The 25,120-nt window shown below is 35.9% G+C and overlaps 1 protein-coding gene across 1 annotated transcript in view; it reads right to left on the bottom strand.

Annotated features, from left to right (window-relative positions):
* Positions 1-25,120, bottom strand: part of SHANK1 (SH3 and multiple ankyrin repeat domains 1) — a 3,668,399-nt gene that overhangs the window by 1,656,478 nt on the left and 1,986,801 nt on the right. The window contains exon 13 of the mRNA XM_044059396.1: positions 4,975-5,050. Coding sequence (XP_043915331.1) covers positions 4,975-5,050 — 76 coding nt within the window. The remainder of the gene's footprint in view (positions 1-4,974; positions 5,051-25,120) is intronic.

The following is a 25,120-nucleotide window of genomic DNA, read 5'->3' on the forward strand; positions in this document are numbered from 1 at the left end:
TCGTTCATATAATATAGACCCGGAAACTGATAAGTTTTAAAGATTTATTTTGTATATTCATGCTATATAACCAGAAATAAGAGGTGCTGATGCCAAAAGTATTTTGGATATTAAAGATATTAAGGCCTCTGAATGGCAAGTTAGATTAGATGCAATGGTTTTGGTTTAAATGATCATATTAATTTCATATATTATTTAAAAAAACAGAGAACTAGGAAGAAATGATGTTTTTAACATTTAGAATGACAGTAGACTATTATGTTTTATTCATATATGTATATACATATATTTTTGTTAAAAACCCATGTAATCCATTTTTATAACATCATAAAATTTTTAGTATTTAATTATGTAAAATGGAATGTTTTTCAGAGACTGATGAAGTCAATGTTATTTGATAAAACTGCTTATCTGGAAGTTTATGAGTTTTAATATATATTTAACTATTTTACTCAATACAACACAGGTGTGGAGCAATACATTCTTTTTATTTTTATTTGGGTTTCAAGTCGGTTCCCATTCATAATGTTGTTTTCATTAAAGTTAAAAAAAAAAATGATAACCACAGTAATCCGTTTTGGTTCTGTCTTTAGTATTGGTGCCTCAGTATTTGTTTTCTAGTTTGGTTCCCAGTTGAGTCAGCATGTCCTCTGTGTTCATGTGGGATTTTGTTGGGGTTGCCAGGCTCTTTTTATATCTCATAGATATGGTAATAGGGAAACTGGTAATTTTTTAAGTTTCCCTTAGATGTGTGTATGTGTGGTTGTACCACAAGTGTGTGTATTTTACAATAGAAGGGTATCTCATCCAAGAATAGTTCTCTGCCTTATGCCTCCTGCTTGAACTGATAGGTCCCTGTTCTCTTGCAACCATGATTATGATAAATTGGGGAGGGGGGTAAATGTCCCAAACAGCATACACTAAAAAGAAAACCACATTCACTGAAAGAACATAGAAATATACAAAATAATATTTTTTTCAGAATTCATTTTGTATACTCCAAGACAGAGGGAGTCATCCTCTTCATCCCCTTACTTAAACATGTTTCCTCTACCACTGCACAACTGTAGAGGAAGGAAAGGATGAACAATGCTCTATATAAAATCGATTCTCCCATGCAACCTGCAGTGCATCACTGAAAAAAAATACAAGCTGAATTGCACAAATTGTTCAAAAATATAAAATATTCACATCAAAATGCCACAAAATTGCATACCTAAATGAACATACCTCTTCCAGCTATTAACTTTGAAACTAACCATAAACCAAACTAGTAAAACAGCTTTCAGCAATACAGTTTTGATAAAAACAGTGCTAATAAAATTGGACTAAACAAAATAATTCAATTTCTAAAGCAGAAATGAAAGGATGTATTGTTTTTCATCTCATTAGTTCTGTTACAATCATATTTCTTCACTCAGGGTAATTCTTTACTTATACTGACTTACAGATGAATTATATTTTCTTGCTTAGTGGGATAATGTAAAATAATATATTGCCTTAGTAAAGCATCCTAATTGTCTTTAAAAACGTTTTCCAAACTGTTGTAATAAAAGTTTAAAATGATAATGTTCAAAGTTGTATTGGTTGTAATTCATTTTGAAAAATAAATGTTATTTTTATGTCAAAATTGATACTTCAGAATCCCCATTTGCTCACTATTTGAAAACAAAGTATACTTTTTTGCTTCAGCAAATTCAGAGTTCATCTTGTATATTATCCTGCAGATTTACTACACACACACACACACACACACACACACACACACACACGTACAAAAATAATAATGTGTTCCCTCTAGACACCTAGTACAAAGATACAGAAGCAGTTCTATTTTTAAATTAGGTACACATGTCAAAGAACAAAGCAGCATCCCCAGGAATGTTTTAGCTGTGATATGTACTCTTTGATTTTCTTAGAAATACAAATCCCTTCATTACCTGCTAACATTTTGTAGCACAATGCAATCCCAGTAAATTATACATGTTATTGACATCCCCAAAAATGTAATGCTTTTACATAATTGTTAAATGTTTTTCTAGATCATTTAGGTATTGGAGTTTCATTACACGTCCAGTTATATTAGACTTTAATACAGCTCATTTTGACTGATGCAGGTCATGTCCTGTTACATTTTAGATCTCACAATCAGGAAACTCATAATTCAGATTGAAATGCCTAATACTTGCATTTGGCTTTCCTTTCCACAAACATGAGATACACATCAGCCACCTTACACTTTACTGGGAATGGGCTTTGCTTTTAAGGTTACATTCAGTTATTAGAAATGCAGAATAGCTAAAGTCAAACGTTATCCGTTCTTCATAGTGCATACATTATGTTCTGAAAAAGAAATCTTAACAACTTTATACATGTAGAATGATACGCTTACAGCTCAAGTCTGAGTAAACTTCTTTCACTCTCCTCACTAACAAGTTCAGGTTACTATAAAGTGGTCAGTATTCATTGTTTTCAGATGTTATGTTTGCTATCCAAAACTGCCCTATTTTCTAATAGTCAGATACAGATAAACATAGTGTCAGCCTTACCATTCCACCAATTAAGAGGAGAAATGCAGAAAAAAATGTGGATTTATTCTGCAAGGATAAACAGTATCCTGAATAAACAAACAGAGTATGCACCATGTGTTTCTATCAAATGTCAGTTCAAATTTAGGTGAAAAAAGACCCAAACCATATGACCAATTGTACAAGAAAACAATATCCTTACATGGACCTCACATTTCCACCACACAACAACCAAAATCCTTGAAAAAAGCCATAAAATGTGACTTCTGCTGTAAATATAAACAGATCTCTACACACATAAATATAATTTTTCTTTATAGTAAATGTCCAAATCCTGGGAAAAAAGAGCCCTAACCATGTGATATATACAACAAGGATAAAATGACTGACTGCTGTTCAAAAAAAAAAAAAAAACTCTGTTTGCTAAGAGATAGTCAGTAAGGTATAATTATGGGACAGCATGCATTCATTTATTAATGGCAGGTGCAGTCACACCATGATATGGCACCTCTCCCAGGAGAAGATCATCTTGCCCTAGTGCAGATTTTACATTATGCTGAGAAAGAGGTTAATGCAGTAAGACTGGATGCTGTCATTGAGTCTTACAGCAGGTTTTAATCTATGCATGTATCTACAACAATATGATAATGCAGTTAGTGATACTGAATGACAGGATCCGAGAAGTGATGTATTGGGTGTTATACTATCAGTTAGTGATCCAGAAAAGAGAAAGTTGAACAGGAATGTTCCAAGATGCTGGAATATAAATTCTGAAGGACTGGTATAAGTACAGGAGTTAATTACAATATGCTGTGAGAGTTATATTTATGTATATATTTGATAATATAGTAAGACAACAGGTGCTAGTATCCTTTCTATTCATAATCTCAGACACTAGGTAAAATGTGTAAAGTAATCACAAGTAATGTAAACGAGTAAACAATATCTTTACAAATTATAAATTAACACAGCAAACAAGAGTAATTTCTAGTGAGATTGTATCATTAGAAATAGGAATGAGCCATACCATCTAATGTTAATGTTTTGCCAAGATGCATCACATATATTTCAGATCTCTCTGCCTAAACATGAGAAGGGAAGGAATTAGCGTGTCTGCAGAAACACTGTTAGATCTGCACAGCCTTCTTTTTCAAAGATATTTTATATTTACTTCCACGTAAATATAATGCTTCAGAAGAAACAAGGCACTTTGAGGAACAATACACATACTGTACTGGAAAACTTCATGTAACTCTTTATAACATAAAACAAACATTTAAATAATGCTGACATGAATATCAATAAGGAAAGCACATTTTAAGCAAGTTCTGCATGAACATTTAAAACTCTAAAGCATGAAACTTCAGTAAAGATGCACATTCTAAAAGACCTCAGCGTGAATTCCACCCATCATGATAGTCTGAAAATTACTACAGGCATTCAATTAACCCATTGTCAGAACAAGAAAGATTAAGTTTATTTAACTGAAACAAATGTGCTATTCTCTGGTAATATCTGTGGAATGGTTATGCATCTTCCCAAAGAATCGTTCATACTGGCATTATATGATTTGTCTTATCTGATTGGCTTATAATGTACACCTGCCTACCCTCTACAAATTCATAATCTCTGTAATAATGTCGCTGACATACAGATATAGAACCAAATATATTGTAGGAACTTTACAGCCCCATAATTATGAATTTTAATGTAAACAAATAACCCACCAGAAAAAAAAAAAAGAAAGAAAAAAAATACAAGTCAAGAGCTAGGACTCTAGCACCCACAATAATCCTTCTGTCACATATGTTCAGATTGTATTACAATATCAGTAGTGTGAAAGAAAAAAACACTGTGTAAAACACATATATAGGAAAGCTCCAATCAAAGGCTGAATGATGTCAAACAATTGTGAAATGTTTCTCAAAGTCTGTGGTGGGTGGTGACCTTCCAAAGATTGTAACAACATCACAGAAACATAGATGATACACGATTGCAAGAATCAAACCCAAAGAAGCAGTTACATCTGTAAATAACACTGTGCTCAAATAAATGGACCAGAATGCAGACAGATGATAACTTTTTTGAACCACCCTGGAATTCGTGTCTTGTTGATAAACTATACAATCAAAGCCACATAGCTCTTTCAGATTCTACCAGCCATTTTGTTTAAAAAATATCATTTTACCTTTTTCTTATCCATCTAATCAATCTGTTAAAGTACAAGGAGTTTCTGACATTTTTATGTTTGATTTCTGATTATTCCTGAGTTTCTGTTCAAAGCTTATCAAATTTATAACCCCCAACACTTTGTGGTTTTCTGAACATTACTACACCGAAGAATGAGTTCAGAGTGTCCTTGATTAAAAAGTGTGTCATGCTAATAGAAGGAATTCCCAGATTGGACAGATGGGATCTACATCATAACGTGGCAGGAGTTTCTTACCTGGGGGCATCAAAGCTGTCATAAGATCCAACTGTGTAGTGTCGGAACAGGCGCTTTGCCTTGTCACTGCGGCTCTCTGCCAACAAAAATTAAATACAAATGAATGATGCACGGTAATACTTTTTTCTCATACATCTTCAAAATCTATGAACTGAACTGAAGAGCAGATCTGAGGCATTAACATGCAAATGCCATTAACTGATGAAAAACAACTCAAATTATGGTTTTAGTAGAAAAATATGCACATTTTCTCTCTCTCTCTCTCTCTCTCCCATCTATGTTTACTGAAACATTTTTGCATTTTCTCTGTCATTAACAATTCACAATACTTACACTTGTTGTGAAGTCCTGACTTTTTAGCAACACATTTCCATTTAAACACTAGTAATAAAAGGTGCAGACCTCTAATATCACATTTGGAGTAATTCTCCAGTTAGGTACAGTCTACAGTGTAATAATTGTAAAAACTGTAAAATATAACTTGCCAGATAAATTCACTTGACCCTCATCTCTTTATCACAAAATCATTCATTATGTGTGTGTGTGTGTGTGTGTGTGTGTGTGTGTGTGTGTGTGTATATATATATATATATATATATATATATATATATATATATATATATATATATATACACACACACACACACACAATACACAGATTCCTCTTTTCCAAACTCTAAAGACAAAACTGGGCTAAAGACTTTTTCATAGGTTTCTCAGTTGTCCCTAATAACGAGAGAAGTCCATGATTCTAAGTCAAAATCTTATTCTGTTCCACCCACAAATTAGTGTACTGTGAAAAAGGGTAGTAGGCTGGAGTCAACAAATAATGAATTATTACCAGATAATAAGCCTTTACAGTTCCAAACTTCTTTCACTTCACAAGACAAATGATAATTTAAGTATCTTTATTTTGTCAGCTTTCTAAGACAGTGTTAATATTTAACAGTAGTGGTACTGCGGTAGCATTGTCACCTCACAGCAAGACGTTGTCCCATTTGATTATCAGTTAGAGCGTCTTCTGTGTGAAGGCATACGTGAATGGGCGTGCCTTCGTTGAAGGTTGTGCATCAGGGCTGGTAACTCGGCACGTAAAAATCCACTACCAAACATTAGCGGACCGCAGTTCTGCTGTGGCGACCCCTAACCGGGATAAGCCGAAAGACACAACAAGTGTTAATATTTAAAAAGTGTCTCTAAATTAAAGAACTTTGCTCCTTACTATTTCAGTCAGTCCTCATTCTTGATCTGAATGTTTATATGCAAAAGTGATTCAAAGGAGTTCCCAACTAGGGACTATTCATTTTTTTTAGAGGTACTTTTCTATATTGATTTCTATATCAATTGTGTCAGTTTCACAGTATTATTATATAATGTATATATAACGGCAGGAAAATATTTAATTTGTTTCAGGTGATACCACAGTAATGCATTAGTACTAGTGTCTGACACGGATTAAAATATAATACTTTAAAAGTTATGGAAAACAGAATAGAAAACGTAGCATATCAGTCTGAAGAAAGGATGAAATAATCACACACAAAAAAAAAAAATCTAAGTAAAGAGAAGCCAAGAAAATTAGGTCAAATAAGAGCACAGAAATGGTAGGAAGTAGTAGAAAAAATCAGCGATCTGCAACAAACAAGGAACATGGCAAGAAAGGAAATAAATCTTATAGTTCAAATAATGCAAACTGCAAATGTTGTTCATAGAAGTTAAGACTTTAAGCATCCTTTAAATATGGGGAAAGAGGACAGAAGTACAACACCTGAGGGAAACTTGCCCAACTGTTTATATACACTACAGGCAAATAATGCATCATCCTGATGGTTTTTAGATTTATAAACCATTAGCAAGACCCAGAACACAGATGAGAAATGATACCTTTTTTCAGACCATTGTAGGTATTATGGTTATTTCAGAGAGGAGTTTGCATTTACTCTGTGTCTGTGGCAGTTTTCTCTGGGTATACTGGCTTCTTTCCATTTTTAAAATGCAGCCTTCTCTAAACTGTGCAAATATGTCACATCTGTCCTTGTAGCCAGGGTCATACATAAAAATCATCTGCAATGCACCAGTTCACTTACCTCATTAAATAAGTTAAAGCAGACAATTATTAGTCTTGAATACTGACTTATTTGGTTACAGACAACAGCAATATTGTAGAGAGAGGCAGTATAAAGGGAGGAAAAAGTCTTACAACATGGCATACACTATACAAGTCACCAACCTGACATAAAACCTATGTCAAAAAGTGCTACATAGAGTTTCTGCACAATCTTGGATATAGAATGTGTTTCTGAATTTCTACAGTCATTACATCTAAACTTAATGTTTTGCTTTGTAAAGGTGGGCTCAAGAAATGGCCTACACACAGCATGTCAGGATTTCTCCAGTACAGAACAACAAGCTTATATTAAGAACTGCACTGCTCATGGTCAGTGTGTCACTGAGGAGGTAGCTCTGTTACAGTATGCAAGCACAGTGATGGACTGAGTAACAAAGTACTAAAGTATGCATCGCTGCTGCATGTGCAAAGCAGGGTACACATCATGGTAGGCCAGTTTGACCTGCATAGATATTACACTACATCTGCAGCAATGATAGCAAAATAAATCAGAACCATAGACAGCAAGAAACTGCAAGGCCTGGGACAATACTGACTGGTTTCATACAAAGAAACTTGCACAATGACAGCAAACCATAGGCACACTGACTGCTGTCCACTTGGAAAACACACTGACTGCCCTGTGTTCCTGACAATGCTGTCAGCAAGTAAGCAGTGCAAATGACATTGCAACGTATGTGTCACAGCATCACAGCCTTACCCTATGTTGTGGAGTATGCGTGTATGTCTGTTCTTTTGCTGCATGACTCTAGGGGAATGTTCATTGTGCTGTGACCCAAATAGACCAAGACGCACACACTCATGCACACAAATACAAGCAAACGCACTCCAGTAGTTGGACAAAATAATACTGATGAATCAAATGACATATAATCTAATAAACTGTTTTTTCTCTCTTAGATCTGGAGCACAATCTCGCCAAAATTCCTGACATGTTAGTGCTTTCATTCCTAGCTTGTCAAAGAACAGGAGATGAAGACAATCAAATAATCTCAGTATAGTAAAGGTGGTCTGTTTGGCAAAGTGTACCAACTGTAGTGCCTACTATGTAGGGAAGACCATTAGGAGACTAAAAGATAGGATAGCTGAACATCTTAGGGCTATTAAGGGTCATGACATACACAATGCCCTATATGTACACAGCATGAAGTGTATTAATTTTAGGAGATTAGTATTTTTTGTTATAGATAGGGTGTTGTTCAGTGAAAGAGGGGGAGATGAAAAACTGAAGGTGGAACTTTTGGAATACAAATGGCAGATTTTGTTAAAAGACTTTATATCACCTGGTTTAAATGAACACATCTCCCTAAAACCTATATTAAAACAAAGGGCAAATGTTATATAGAAGGGGAAAAAATTGTTTACTGTTGACATACAACTTTTTGTAAAAAGGAAAGTTTTGAAAAATGCAATGTTTTAAAGTGTTGTTTTAAAAATGTTGTTATATGTTACACATATACATATATATATTTTCATTAGGAAAAATGTTAACAGAAATGTATATGTTTTACAAGACAGCTTTTATAAGTGCATAAGCTGTACTGAATAGCTTGATGTATGCTTCTTTAAGAACAATGTAATTATGGCGTTGGCCAATTAGAGCATTGTTTTAACATTATGTATAAAAGTAAGGGAACAATTTGATTCCATTCACTCTGCAGATGCCATGTGTTGATGGTGAAAGCGCTTAGTGTGTGGATTAAAACGTTTCGGAATACTTGGATGGTCGTCGTGTTTTTACTAATCCCAGTTTAGTGACAGAAGCTGTAAATACAAATACAAGGCCATGATAATAAAAATGTATAAACTCAAAGAAAATGCATCACACTAGAACAGAAACGGAGAAGAAGTAAACCAAAAATCCATCCTCCAAGTCTGTTAACAGTCATCCAGGACAAAGCTGCCTTTTGGCCAGTCAGCAGACTGAACATTACATTCATTTTAAGTTAAATCAAGAAAAGACAAATTCATGTTTTTGGTTCATGAATGCCATGGTTGTGGTTGTCCATGCTGTGTGATCTGGAGATAATTTCTGACAGCAGCCGGTGGTGTTGGATTTTCTTTATATAAATAAGTCTAATTTTAAGGCAAATATGGGTTGGTATAATCATAAGTTTGTGCCCTGAGTGGACATATCTGTGTGCTTTGATGACTACATTCAACTACTGGGACTCATCTAGCACAGCTAAACATGTTACTACTTGTATCTGCTCAGGTGAAGATTGTCTGCAAGGACATTAGCTTTCAACATTCTAGTAGTACAGCTGTGTGTGCTACTGGTGAAGGAATGCATACGTTTCAATTTATTTTCCTAAAGATCTCGACAAAGCCAAAAATAGTGGGGAGACAAAGGCACAAAATTAGGAACAAGTTGAAAATGTTAATCAGATTCTCATAAAAAATAAGTTAATAGAACAGATTTTGCATCAGCATGCATTTTCTGAACAATAAGAAGTTGCACTTTAATAACTAGCATTATTGACTGACTAATCCTCAGCGATCTTCTAGAAATTCAAAAACGTTATAACGGACACTAAAAAGTATGAGGAAAAATCAGGAGGATTCTTTAAAATCAGAGACAGATGAATGGCATGATGGCATACACTGTGCTGGTCACTTAATCAGCTTCCGTTCTTCATTCATTTTTTCTAATTATTTACATTGTTCTGAATAACAGCACTGTCCACAGCATACACGAACACACAAGAAAGTGAGTGGATTGTTGCTATTAACTTTGAAATACACAAAAATAAATATCCAGCATTCCTGTGTTGCATTGCATAATATATAACAAATCGTTGAATAATATATTAAAAATAAAAGGTAAAAAAAACACATTATTTGATTTCTGTAAAATTTTCAAGTGTTTAGCTGGCTCCATAGTGTAAAGGGTTTAGTAGCCCCAACTATAGTCTAGATGACCTAGGTTGAAATAGGAGTCTGGCTACTAATGGAGGCAGGTACAGATGGACAGGAATAATACAGCAATGCCATTTTCCAACTTTCTGGGAGAGAAAAGAGGAAGGCATATCTCAGGGTATCAGTAATATTTCTGTACCCTTTTGGGAGCAGGAGGAACTTAAGGGAAGTATTGTTTCTGAAGGAGGAGCCAGGAGTTTATTTTTTTTTCCTGGCCACATGTTTCTGTATGAAGTGAGTGATGGTCCCAAACTAGTGATTTAGCATTATGTAGCATGCATGGAAAGAAAACAGATCTTAAGATAACCCTCTCGATGGGTGCCAGGATGAAGCACCCACCATGAGTACACACTATGATTCATATATAATGGCCATTGTTGAGGTTTTCACAGTTGTAATGCTGCATGCAGCTGGATATATAAAACTAAAGAAAGTCTGAAATGATTTGTGAAACATTTTTTCTAACGGATTTTTGCATTATGTTCAGTGGATTTTCAAAGTGTAACAGGTTTTCCAGTTCTGGATGTCTTTTTACAAGCACAATAAAGCTAATAAAATGGTAAATATACCATGTGTTAACTTATTTTCTATGTAAAAAAACAGGTGTGAAAGGTCAAAGAAGCAATTTCATAAAGCAATATGCATAGAACTAAAAGCAACAGATTTTTTGTTAATGTGTGCAATGTGCATAGAAATGAAAAGCAATGCATGAGGTGCATGCCTGCTGATCTTTGAAAACCTTTCAAAATTAATGTTGATTATGGTATAAATTCAGCTAGATTACTTAAAACAGGTCAATTTACTGGGATTGAGAAGAAAAACCCTGAATAGAAAACAATTGTGTTCAGAAGGGAGAAAAAAAGTAATACAACTATAGAAAGGAACTACAATGAAATATTTAAATATATCATTTTAAAGTTGTTTAAACTAAAGCAAGATCTAGAATGCATTGTAAAGGCTAGTAAGCAGAAAAATAAAACTCAATAGTTTTGTTTAAATACTACCTTTTCAATAATGCATATACCCTTAAAATATAGACTATAAGATCTTAAAATTTAGTTTATTGGAAAATGGAGTAAATTTAATATTTGAATTACTTTGTTTAAAAAGAAAAGAATATTTTAGAAGTAACCCAAAATTGTGCATTACATTAACCCTTTGTTGCCTGTAACAGAGTAATGCACAATAAGTGCTTCTATAAATGTGATGTGAAAACTGTTAAGAAAAAACACAAACCTGGTCTTATGTTAGCAGTTATTTAATAAATGGAAATATAGAAAGCCAAGAGACTTTATGGGTCTTGTATACATGTGAGATTAACAGGCTCCATTTCATCTTTTATTCTAAGTTATTATTAAAGTGATTTACATATTGGAAGTTATTAACTATGTTCCCTTTTATCTTACCAATTCCTCTGAATTCACATGGTTTTCTTCCACATTTCAAATGTTTGGCTTATCGAATAATAAAATAAACAAATAAAAACAAGTTGTTGTTGTTTGTCTTTTGGTTTTTCCCGGTTAGGGGTCGACACAGCAGAACTCCGGTCCACTAATGATTGGCAGTTTTTTTTTTATGGTAACGAGTTGCCAGCCCAACGCCCAACCTTCAACGAAGGCACACCCATTTAACGCATGTCTTTCGAATGCCCACTCGACGATGGGGAGGACATGCAGACTCCACACAGAAGGCACTCCCAACCCAAGCCGAGAATCGAATGGGAGAACCTCTTGCTGTGAGGCAACAACGCTACCACTGCACCACCGCTTATAAACAAATAAAAACAAGTAATATACCAAATAAAGATAGTAGTAAATACCACAATTGTAATAACTATTTTTCAGATAGCTGTGTAAGTTTAACTTGCCATAACAGTAGTCTTAGTGGAGAAAACCCAGCAAACAAAGGATAAAAGTCTACCTTGGTTCAGACAAATCACAAATGTAAGCAGCAAAAAAAAAAAAAAAGTCCAAGACAGCAAAACCATAAATGTAATTGTAAAGCCTATAAGATAAGAGATTTTAGACAATTCCTTCATCAGATCAAAGAACAAAATGTGTTTAACTGTTTTAAGTAACAAGTAAAAATATATGAAGAGGATCACCAAAGGAACACTGCAGCACTAAATCCAGAAAATTTATTGAAAAAAAGTTAAGCGCTTTCGTCAAAATCACAAGACTTCATCAGAACAAGAACAAACAGAAAATGCCATATTTATATACCCTAACCCTTACAGCCATTGGTTGACAAGCAAACATCATTTCCTGTAAAATAATTAAGCAGTTTAAAAAGACAGTAACACATAATCACAGTAACTGCCCACTACAACACACCAATTGCCACCTACCAACCACATAGACATCAATGTATTGTGTATTGAAGTATGATTTAAAACACAGATCTTGAATAAAATCACATAAAAAAGCTGATTTTAGTTTTAATACAGAACTAATGGACAACTTGTCATTGAGCCCAGGTGGTTGACATGCATTTAATTTAATCTGCCACCTGAGCTATAAATATTCAAGAAAGTCATCATCGGGCCCCCCTCGTGGACCCAGGTCTACTTGTTCAAGTACAAAAAATTTAAAATAATGTGTCAGATGTACCTTTATATGCTTAAATAAAGCATTGGTTTCTTTGTTTTTTAGTATATCATAGTTGTGTTGATATATTCTTTGTCTGAGGGCTCTGATTGTCTTCCCCACATAGTACCCCTCACATACCATACAGGTTGCAATATATACCACTCCCTTAGTGTAACAGTAACATTTCTTAATAATAGTAATTTTACCATAGTTCCTGACTCTAATGGAATCAGTGTCCAATACATAAGGGCATTGTCCACACCTCCCACATTTAAAAGTTCCACCAAGGCCTGCCTTTAACATTTTCCTCTCCACCAGGCCTTTCAAGGAGGTGCCCTTTTTGTAAACCACAAGAGGTTTTTCCCCCAACCTTTTGTTGATCTTCTCACCAACATGCCAAAATAAGACCATATCATCCAGGGTCCATGAGGGGGACCCGGTGATGACTTCCTGGAATATTTAGAGCTCAAGTGGCAGATTAAATTAAATGCATGTCAACCACCTGGGCTCAATGACAAGTTATCCATTAGTTCTGCAATAAAATTAAAATCAGCTTTTTTATATGATTTTACACAAGATCTGTGTTTTAAATCATACTTCAATACGCAATACATTAATGTCTATGTGGTTGGTGGGTGGCAATTGGTGTGTTGTAGTGGGCAGTTACTGTGATTATGTGTTACTGTCTTTTTAAACTGCTTAATTATTTTTACAGAAAATGATGTTTGCTTTGTCAACCAATGGCTGTAAGGGTTAGGGTATTTAAATATGGCATTTTCTGTTTGTTTTTGTTCTGATGAAGTCTTGTGATTTTGACAAAAGCGCTTAACTTTTTTCAATAAATTTTCTGGATTTAGTAATGCAGTGTTCCTTTGGTGATCCTCTTCATATATTTTTACTTGGTTTTGGTGTTCGTTGTTTCTAAGTTTGTTTTAAGTAACACTTGACTAATCACATACTCAAAGCTGCACCACACCTCTTTCCTCTTTTTCAGAGCTCTTGCTTATAGCAAGTTAACCATTTCAGTGCCTAAACTTGCGTCCTCTCAAAATGGGTTTTAGGGGAAGACACGTTTTAGGGGAAGATATCCATTCAACCCCGGGTGTTTATGAGCTTGTAAATCTACTATCCAATGGACTTCTGCCACATCTGTTCAATTATATATATCACCCCCTCTTCTATCTGGTTCACATAACTGTAGTACCATGAAAGTAAAGTTATGTTCAGGTTTATTTAACTTGTGCTGATATAAAGCACTAGTATTTTTACTAAGTCTAATGTCACTTATGTGCTGCAGTATGCAGTCTTTTAATCTTCTGATAATTTTACCCACATAAACCAAAGTACAGGATCCACATTTGGCAAGATACATCACATTACAAGAGCAACAATCAGCATAGAGTTTAGGATGGTATCTTATCCCTTAATCGGGTGTATGAAAGTATTGTTTTTAGATATTTCTTTATAAGCCTTGCATCGCCGAAAACTAAAGTCCCGACCCTTTCACTTGCAAGCAACTTTGTATTGAAGCTGGTAGTTGTTTTGTTTAGAAGTTGCTTAAGATATTTGTTCTGTTTATACAAAAACTTAGGGAAGTTGCCCACTATCAATCAAAGTTCAGCATTGTTAGCTAACATTTTCCAGTTATTTCTCACAATATTGTAGATATCTTTTCATATCACTGCTGTATTTCACTGGCAGTCATTCAACTCCTTGTTTTCATCAATCTTCTCTTAAAACATAAAGATGTTATTTTCCAGAACCAATTGTAGTAGCAGACAGATTCTATGTATCATACTGTCATCATGGATGTTGTGTTTACTCAAGAAATATTTAACTGCTTGTATACCATGTGCATTAGGAATAATGGTAAACAAGTTGTTGACATCAAGGGTTACAAATAAAAAACTAGTTGTAGCCCTGTTTGCATCCACAGACTCAAATAGCACATTCAAAAATTGAGGTGCATCTTTAAGCACAGCTGGTGCTTTGCATAGAGCTGGTTTCAATTGCTTCTCTATCCATATTGACATTGGCTCGGTAGACCACCCACTACCTGCCACTATTAGTCTCAATGTGGGATTGTGTTGATCCTTGTGTATCTTTGGGAGTCCATTAATGACAGGAATCACTGAATGTTCAACTAAAAAATACTGATGCAACTCGGTAATAATTTGCATAGCACAGAGATCTTCCAAAGTATTCTTTATATGTCTTTTTATATCCTTTGCCATGGCTTCTTCTATCACTTCATAGGTAGAGACTGAGCAAAGCATCTCTTCCATTCTTAATGTGTACCACTCATAATTGAGAATAACAACTGCGCCTCCCTTGTCTGCTGGTCTAATGGTTCCTTATTGGCCATTAATTCATGAAGAGCTTGTCTTTCTTCCTTTGTTAAGTTATAAAAACTATGTGAATGTTGTGAGTTCATATATTCAGAAAGTTCTCTTTCACATACATTCAAGAATAAATCCATTACAGGATGCACTGAAGGCATAAATGAACTGGGTTTTCTCAAAGTATTGGATATGCCATGCCTATCTTCCTTATACATAACTTTGAGTAATGTATTTCTAGCAAACAGTCTAAGGTCAAATATGACATCACTCAGTTTAGAAGGTGCTGCAGGAACAAATGATAGTCCTTTATTCAGCAGTCTAATTTCATCTTCATTAACGACATAGTTCGATAAATTGTATACCAGTCAGTTCTGGTTAAATTCTAAGTTGACATCTTTCTCCTCTTGTGCCCTCTGGTGGGAGATCTTTGCCTGTTGTGTTTTATTCTTTATTTTATGGGTTGTGGGAGCATGGAAAAAAACAAGTGAGACATTGTTGTTTCTTTAGGTTTAGCACCTAGTGAATCATAGTCTGGACCATGTATTTCTGCTTGAACAACAACTGTGTTTTTCCTCTTTACTACTTGTGAAACATCTATTAGTTCAGTTGCTTCTCCTTGCTTCTTTTCCTTTTCAGTTGGTAATTCATTCACAGATGTTTTAGGTGTACCAGTTGACTTAGCCTCTTTACTGCTGCTGTGGTTCACCATGGAGCCCATAGCTGCGGTTTTGGCAGGTTTGTCTCTTTTGGATTCATTCTTAGGCCAAACAAAAATATGTCCTTATTTAAAATCAATAAAATATAGAAGCACAATTTAAAGGTGGACAATACGCCTCTAGACCTGATTAACTTTTTTGTAACCTGACACATTATGACAACAAGGTGCAAATGATTAAAAACAGAAAACTGTACCAAAAACCAGAAAACTAACAAGGGATTTTATTGCTATAAGCAAGAGCTCTGAAAAACAAGAAAGAGGTGTGGTGCAGCCTTGAGCCAGTGATTGATCAACTGTTACTTAAAACAGTTAAACACACTTTGTTCTTTGATCTGATGAAGGAATTGTCCGAAAGCGCTTATCTTTTATACTTTACAATTAAATTTATGGTTTTAGCTGTCTTGGTCCTTGTTGGCTTTTTGCTGATAACAGTAGTCTCAGCTATATGGGTTATTATCATGCCAAGGATGTAACATCCAACCAAGTTCTAAAGGTTCAGGGCATCTTCAGAGCACCCAGTCAACCAGCTTGAGCTGAGCTGACTAAAAGTTTTGGGATGAAGTCCTTCAGCCCTTTCCTGCCAGCAGAGAGAAGAAGGCTGAGCCTAATGCTAGGAACAAAATATATATATATAGATATCCATATTCAGACATAATAAATACACAAAAAACAAGGGGGATGTTGAGAAAGAGTCTAATTTCATCTTCATTAACGACATTAGTGCAGCGGTGATCATTCAAACATCTGTTATAGTAAGTTTAACTTACACAACTGTACTATGTTCATCATATTGAACATTGCTGCAGAAGATTAGCTTAGCTAACTACATTTGGGAGATGGAAGGAGAAGAATATAGATGCTCCTGGAGAATGCTTCTAGCACAACTTCATCTGGATCTAAAGAAAAAAATCAAGCATATAGTGCTTTGTAAAAGTATGTGCAAGAGAACCATGTAGCTGCTTCCAGAATACATCTAGAATCCAATCCTTTCCAAAAAGCCATAGATGAAGCCAAGGACTTAGAATGGGCCTTGATCCTGTCTGGAACAGTTTGTTATGGTGAGTAAAACAAAAGGTAATAGCCTTAGACAACAATTTTGAAATATTCTGTTTTGACACAGGTTCTTCTTCCCTTTACAAGAAATGAACAACTGATCTGAAAATATGAAAGATTTAGTTCTATTAAGATAGTACCTGAGTTGTCTGTGGACATTCAGGGTATGCAATATCCTTTTCCCCTCATTTTAGGTTCAGGAAAGAAAATGGGAGATGGATAGTTTGGGCTAAAATAAACTTGGATACCAATCCAGGCATAGAAGAAGGATTAGTTCTCAAAGAAAGCCGGTCCCTAAGGAAATGAGATGGGGTTGGCTCACCAAAATGGCCTGCAACTCAAATACCCTTCTTGCAGAGGTCAGACCAAGCAGTAAAACTGTTTCCATGTTAAGAACCTCATGTCAGCTAGATTACCTTTTTCAAAATGAGCAAGTGTTAGCTTCTCTAATGCAAAATTAATATCCCAAGGAAGGCCCATCGTTTTTTTTTTTTTTTTGGAATCCTCTTAAGCAAAGGCCCTTTAAAGAACATTTTGACATGAAACTGCATTGAAAAATGGAGGATCCATGGGCATACATGTTGAAATGGCCAATAAATGAACATTGATAGAGGAATAAAAAAGGCCATAGGATACTAACACTCACAAATATTGTAGAACCAGAGAAAACTAGCCCTAAATTGGTGCTGGTTATGTTGTTGACACCAACTAGTAATCCTCTTCCATTTTGTAATATACGATTTTCTAGTAGCAGGCCTTCTTGCCGCCAGTCAATTGAAAATGATTGTTGTTGGGGTGCATAAAACACCCCTGTTCTTGTCTGAGTAAATCCAGTCTATGAGAAAGGTTGTGGTGATTGCCCCTGGCCATTTTCCAAAGAATGGAGAACCACAGTTGCCTGGACCAGAAGACAGTCATCACAATGATCTTGGGGGATTTCTTCTGAATCTTTAGAAGTACCCTGTATATCAGTTGAAACAGAAGAAAAGCATGCAGGAACATTTCTCTCCAAGGGAATGAAAGGATTTCTGTCTTCCAGGCTTTGTTGCATGAAGCCCTGGCACAAACTCTTGCAAGCTGATTGTTAAGAGAGGAGGCAAAGCAGTCTACTTGAGGACCCCCCCACAGATGGATCAAATCTTAGAAGATTCATTGATTTATTTTCTATTTGTGAGGGTATGCCCTGGTTCCGCTTAGTTTGTCTGCCACACAGTTTTGCTCTGACAGAGTGTAGGAGGCTTGCAGGATGAAATTGTGCTATAAAGCAATACCCCAGCTAACATGACTAGTCTGCAAAGTGGGTTTGACCTGCTTCCACTTTGCTTGCTGATGTATCATATGAATGTGGTATTTTCTGCAACCACTTGAAGAGGACCCAGGGTCCAACAATGGTTCAGAGAGTTCAGTACCTTGATCATGGTAAGCATCTCCTTGCTATTTGTGTGTTTGTATCTATCCTTGGTGTCCACACTCCTCTGCACTTTTATCCCTACTGAAACTTTTCATCAAGCAAAGCTCAAAGTGTTTGTAGTGATTGGTTCCCTTTGGAGCAGGGAAGGAAAAAGGGAAACCTGGAATTAAGGATATCTGTTGTCTCCCCCAAAGATTTCTCTTCTGAAAAACCACAGTCCTGGGATGTAGAGTCTTGTCAGGGGTATCATGAGAATCATAGATGCCATGTGATTTACAATCCTGAGGTATTCCCTAGCACTGACTTAAGTCTGAGTGGAAAACCTTAGCAATAGATCTAGATAAAGACCTATTTTTTAGTTGTGGAAGAAAAGCTCTTTGAATCGTGTTGTAGTTGACATTTCAGAAACACAATATTGTGTGAAGGAGTCAAGAAAGATTTTTCAATGTTCTTTTGGAAGCCAAGCTTGTGCAAGAGATCTGTCAACCAAGAGACAGATTCCTAATACTTTGAAAAAGATTCTGCAGAGGTAAACAATTCATCTAAATATGAAAAAATGTGGACAGACTGTAGCCTAAACTGAGTTATAGCTGGAGTTAGAAACTTTGTGAACACTCTTGCAGTGGATAGTCCAAAGTGTCAGAGAACTGATAATGGGATCCAGACACACGAAACCTTAAAAAACATCTAAAGTGTGGATGAATAGGAATGCAATGATAAGCATCTTTTAAATCTAGTTTTTCCAGAAAACTTGAAAATAAGAAGTAACAAATTGTGAGGTGGCATCATTTTCAATTTGGGCACTATCACAAACAGGTTTAGGAAAGAAAAACCTTGAACTGGTCTCCAAGCATTTTCTTTCTTTGGCACTAGGAACATCCTTGAATAAAATCCCTTTCCCACATGGGAAGGAAGAAGTGGTTCTATCGCTTCTTGGGAAAGCATGCAATTATAAACCAATGCAAACAAGAGTGTCTTATCTGGAAGATGACGAATGTCCCACTGAAATGGAGGATTTTCCTCCCACTGCCATCTGTAATCTTGTTAAATGATTTTCATTGAAAGCCCATCTGTTGTCAAAGAGAAAACAGAGATTCAGACTTTCTGAAAGAAAAAAAAGGGGACAGGGTGGGAGGGGGTCAAAAGGTCTCTTGACAATTCAATCAGATCTGTTGGACTGTTCTGGGTTTTGGGAGGTTCAAAATTTCTTTTTGGAAACCCTTGCCATTTCTTCTTAAACATCTGTTTATTTGTATTTTGTTGAGACTCTCTATTATGTTTTTTATTTTTTTTGCCAAAACTGGATGAGGAGATAGAAAATCCCTCGGAAAGTTTGAAACGAGGGTTGAAATAAAATAGAGATTCTCTCAATAAACTTGCCCCTTCCATCCACTTTTTGATCAAGGAGAGGTTAAAATCTAAATTTTATCATGTGTGAAGTTCTGAAATGTAGCCATGCAAACCTCAAACCTATATCAGTGGATACAGTCCTAGAAATATCAACAGGGTCACACACACACACTGTAACTACTGAGTAGTGACCTGTGCAATAGAAGAAACTGAGTTATTTTAAGCGGATTTTTCCTCACAAGAAGAAACTGCAGATAAAACATTCCTCATACTTTCAAGTTTGTTAGAATAAACTTTAACATGTGAGAATGACAACTGAAAATTCTGAAAATCAAATTTGCAGAAGAATACATTTTCCCATGCCTGTCAATACTTTTCCCATCCTTATCAGAAAGAATAGGATTGGAATTAATTAAGTGCTTAGTAGCAGTGTATCAACTAAAGTTATAGCTGATTGGTCAGGTTTGGGCATAGTGTATAAAAATTTAAAAGACTGAAGAACTTTATACATCTTAACTTCCCTTTTAAAGGCAGCTGACTGGCAACCCTGAAAATTGCAGTCAGCAACAGACACATCTTCTAAAACAGACAAAACATGAGGAAGTGGTGTATGTTCTGCAAAAATCCTTCTGTAACAATTCACACTATTTTGGAGGGACTGAGAAATCTAATTCGTCTCCCACTGAAAACATTGCCACATTCTAGCAATAATCACAGAGAAAGAGAAACTCCCACAGGAAAAATCAGAGTGTGAGCTCTCCTCTGAGTCTGAATCAGAAATTTGAGAGAAGAGTCTATATCCATCACTGCATCTTCGTGTTCAGATTCAGAATTTTGAATCTCTTCAGGAACAGAGGAATCCCTCTTTCTTTTATCAGAAACCACTTTAAAAGAAGGATTAGTAGCCTGAATTAAACCCAGAGCTAGAACCAGTAAACTACTCCTATCAAAAAAAAAAAATTAGGAGGAGCAGATACATCCACAGGAAAATGGTGCTAAACATTTTATTAATGGCAGTAGCAGCTTTCCCAGAGATGGCCACAGCATTTTGACACAATAGGGAAACCTTCCCTGTTCCCTCTCCCAAGATCAACAAGCGTGGCTCTCCCTTGCTTACTAAGGGGATCCCAACAGCTGCAGAGGATGTGGCTAACCCCCCAGACCATAGCGACTGTAGGTTCTATATCAGAGGGATCCAGGGTAGAATACTAGTGGTTTGTGGTACAACAAATGGCCAGAGCAGAGTTATCCCACCTGCAGCTAAGGCAAATTACTAGCCTACAATGGTGGCAAAGGCTGTTTGCTTAACTTTTTTTTTTTTTGTGGTTAAAAGAAGGACCGCCCAATGCTTCTTCATAATCAATAAGGAAACTTAATAGTGGTAAAATATTCCAAATCCTCATATATATTCAGGTTGGATGTTTTATGAAAGAGTTTCCATTTTCTGAAGTGACTTATAATGGCCAGATATTGCAACAAGCTGTATTCTGTAAATGTTTGTAAATCATAAAGTTGCATGTATTTCTATTTATTGAGGGAGCTTACAAAAATAAAGTTGTTTAGCACTTAGTTAATGTACCATGAATTTACATGTATCAGGGCTAGCACCCAGTGGTGTGAACCTTAGCTCTAGATGATTGTCACTGTTGAAGTGACACCCCAACCCTGTGTGCAAAAATGGGTTATGGATGGATGTATGAGAAATGAATTATACTATTAGCATGAGTAACATAAGGCAAAGGTATATATATATATATATATATATATATATATATATATATATATAGTTTACTATCATAATCTTGAACCAAATAATGCTGGAAACCAAAACTCATAGTATTGAAAGGGCAAAATGCTGAAGACCACCATGTGGTTATAAAAGGTGTGCAATAGAGCTTTTTTGTGTAAAGCAAACCTGCAACAGAGTTGCTTACTGGGTTGCACAAATTTGTAATAAACACAAGAAAACATCTTTTGAGAATTACTTTAAGGGTCGGATTCTCAAAAGACACTTTGCCATGTTAACATTTCTAAGTTAAAACATACATTATGTCATGCAAGAGGAAAGAGGCATTTTCCTAAAAGACTTTGAACAGGTAAACAGTGGTGAAGTAGTTATGAATAATATACTTGACAAAGCAGGACACTTGACTGTTCAGCTAGTAACTTCCAACCTTAGCTATTGAGGATATGGGTCTCATAAAGACAGTGCACTGAATCCATGATAAATTAACACTTTGAGGGAAGTATCTGCAATAACGCTATACAGATTTATAAAACAAGATAACACTAACCTGTTGCAAATATTCCTTAGCTGTCATTACCTTTCCAGGGAATTATGCACAATTCCAGTCCTTTGCTGTGATGAAATGTCCGATATGCATATTTTTCTTCCTAAGTTTAATTGGTAAGCAAACTGCAATGCCTGAAAGTACCTAAAGGCTGCAGCCATTATGTGATCCATTACCAGAACTGTACCTTCACGACTTTAGACACTTTTTCCATCTCAAATCTAATTATGAGGTCAGCAAAGGAAGTGCTTGTTTCTGACTTGAATCATGTGTATATTTTTTAGGTAATCATTTGAGCGCTATACAGAAGAATGTTAATAAGATGGGATGGTTATAGGATTTTTTTTCACTTTGCAGATAAAGTTACACAAGCTTTTTATACTACAGACAACCTGCTTTCTGCATTCTATGTAGTTGGGGGAGGGAGTAGCAGATGCCAACTTGCCCATCCCGTGGAAAGAGAGAGAGAGACAACTTGTTTCACAGCAGTTGTGACACCTGTGGAATTATGGGTGTATCTTCCACAACAGGGGCCTAGCTTGGCTATGCTTCACAGAGGCAAGAGCTAAGGGACACATGATAGCACACATGCATTGCCAAAGAGAAGGTTTGGGGATAGGGCAGTCTACAGGATCATTAGACTTGCCCTATCCATTAAACAAATTGTCTCCACTGAGGACTGAATAGAACAGTGGTTGCTTTCCCCAAAGAGGGAATGAAAGCAGGAGACACAATGGGCCAGTCCTGCACACACAATAAATAAATCAATAAAGCTTTACAAGCTTCTAGAGGATCCATTATAGTTCTACAGTCTAAATCCCTCAGAACATAACTGTTGTCAACATGTGCTCAAATCTGACAACCAAGTTCACAAGTCCTTTTAGCAAGTATACCTGTGCATCTACAATAAAACATCAACTGAAGCACATTAAAAACAACTTCATTTTATTATACTCTTTCCAAGATCACTGCACCTCAGAGAAAAGCTCACAAAAGCAAAATCAAAACCAGTCATGCTCTTTCTCGATGACCCTGTAAGCTTGAAGAACTTCCAAAGCCATACACCAGATATAAACAAATTAGTCCTGTATTATGGGAGCAACAGTAGATGATCAGAGCATTTATGCTTCTGCAACAGTTACATCAAAAGCATCATATCTAGCAAATGATTGTAACCCACTTCTAGTTTACAACTGAGAAATAGTGTCTTCTTTTTGTCTTAACATATGCTTTTGGATTTACTGTTGATCCACTGAATTCTAAGTTTATATTTTGACACTGATAAGTATAGACTAAGATATAAAACTGCTAGTCCACCTCCTCAAGTTAAATGCTGATAGTGTATTGCTGCTGACCTAAACTGAAGCAAAATAAATATTAATATGATTTTATTCTGTTTTGCAAAAGTCCAAACAAAGGACTAAATGACAACTAAGATGTACATTGACTTTAACAAAAGTATCATTAGAAATATTAGAATTCTTTGTTCAGTAGGCAGAAAAAAAGGGAATCATATCTGGAGTGAATGACTTATTATTGTTTAATTTGTATGTCTTCCTGGGAAAGTGTAAGGTATACTCAAATAATGCAGTGAAATATTATTCTGTTCAAAGTAAAAGTATAGCCTTATGGAACTAGACTATCAGCTCTACTGCAGCAGCATCTAGGTTTTAGTTTTCTTTTATAACATTCTTGATATTTTAATAAATTATTGCAACGTAATATATACATGTGGTAGCGTGCTAAGATATATCATCTGTTAAATCAGTAAGCAGGCTGCTTTCTACATGCTTTTCAACCATGGCCTGGGCAAAGGTAATTACTAATTCCTTATTGTCTACATTACGTTTTTAGTGGCTAGGATAAACAAAGAGAAGGATATCTCTGGGAATTCATGTAGATAGTAATCTAGCCTTTGACCAACATGTGTCCAAGTTACTTAGAAAATCCTTCAATTTTGCTCAAGTTATAAGCAAAGGCATGGTATTTAGGTCCTGAGTGGTCAACATACACTGTACTTGTCCCTCGTCAGACCTGTCATAGAGTACAATGCCCCATTTGGCTTATACTTGACCAGACATATGCGACAAATGTTCCTTACAAAAAGAATACAGGGAATAAACCCAATGTCTTACACCGGTACCACAAGCCCCGTCTCTTTACTCAGTATCATACAGATTTGTGAGCGGTGATCTTTGTCTGGCACGAAAGATTCTTTGGACCTTGTTTTGCTGAATCTTCTGCACATCCACAAAACAAACAGAATCAGAACTACTAGATTTAAAGACCTGAATTTTGCTTGCAACATAAACTGGACAGGCTGGAGAGCCGATTATGTTTCTCATATAATTCACATTCCATTTTGTGGACTAAAAAGAACCAGGAAAGTTGAATGCCTGGCTTTAATGTCCATGACTATTCCAGTTATATGAAGCAGAAAAGCAGGAGAAAAAAGAAGGGACAGGGTAGGGCAGAAATGTGATGCAAACCAGGAACTATCTGCAAAATCAGAGATAGCTGAGAGATTGTAATGTGGTTAGAGCTATGGGAGGATGGGAGGGTTGCCAGGAAACCAGCTGACACAGTGAAAGCATGTACATTCCTGCAGTCAGAGCATACAGATAAAGGCAGAATCCATTCAAAGCCATCCTGCACTGAGCAGAATTCTTCTGGTAAAGGGTGATGGGGACCTGAGGGGCAACATACGGAAGGAAAAGACAGCAAAAATAAAACAAAAAGTTAAAGACACCAAACATTGAAAAGGGAGAAATAAAAGTAAAGAGACAGAAGTATGGCAGTTGTTTTCATAGTAAGCTGAGCATTATGATTACATGTAGGTAAATGATAAACTGTCAACACATACCTGAAGTAGTACAGCAAAGATGGAAAGTCATGAGCTCCTCAATAGTTCTGTGCAGAAGGTACATACATCCAAGTTGTCGATGAGCGAAGGGGTAATAAGGCACATGAGGAATATATACATTGAAGACATGAAGTGCATTTACACAGCAGCACTATAAGGAGCAAAGGTCACTTGCATAGCCTTTGTGTAAAAGGCCACTTACCCTGTGGTACAGTAATGGAAATGGATGGAGACAGTGCAGAGACAGAAAGCAGTTTATGTCATAGGGCTACTTGAGGACATTGTTATTGGGCATGTACTAAGGAGTTAACAGAGTACTGACATAGATGGGCCATCATAACAGCAAAGATGCAGAGCACAGAGTGTAATATGCCCCCCCCCCCCAGAAACATGCACCTGATCCAACACTTATTAATGTCTTTGGCACTGTTGAAGCTGTCTTTGCTGCAGGTGCTACATCCCATTACACATATTGCTGTATAA

This window comes from Protopterus annectens, chromosome 17.part0 (assembly GCF_019279795.1).
Source record: "Protopterus annectens isolate FY-2018-M chromosome 17.part0, PAN1.0, whole genome shotgun sequence".
Lineage (NCBI taxonomy): Eukaryota > Metazoa > Chordata > Ceratodontiformes > Protopteridae > Protopterus > Protopterus annectens.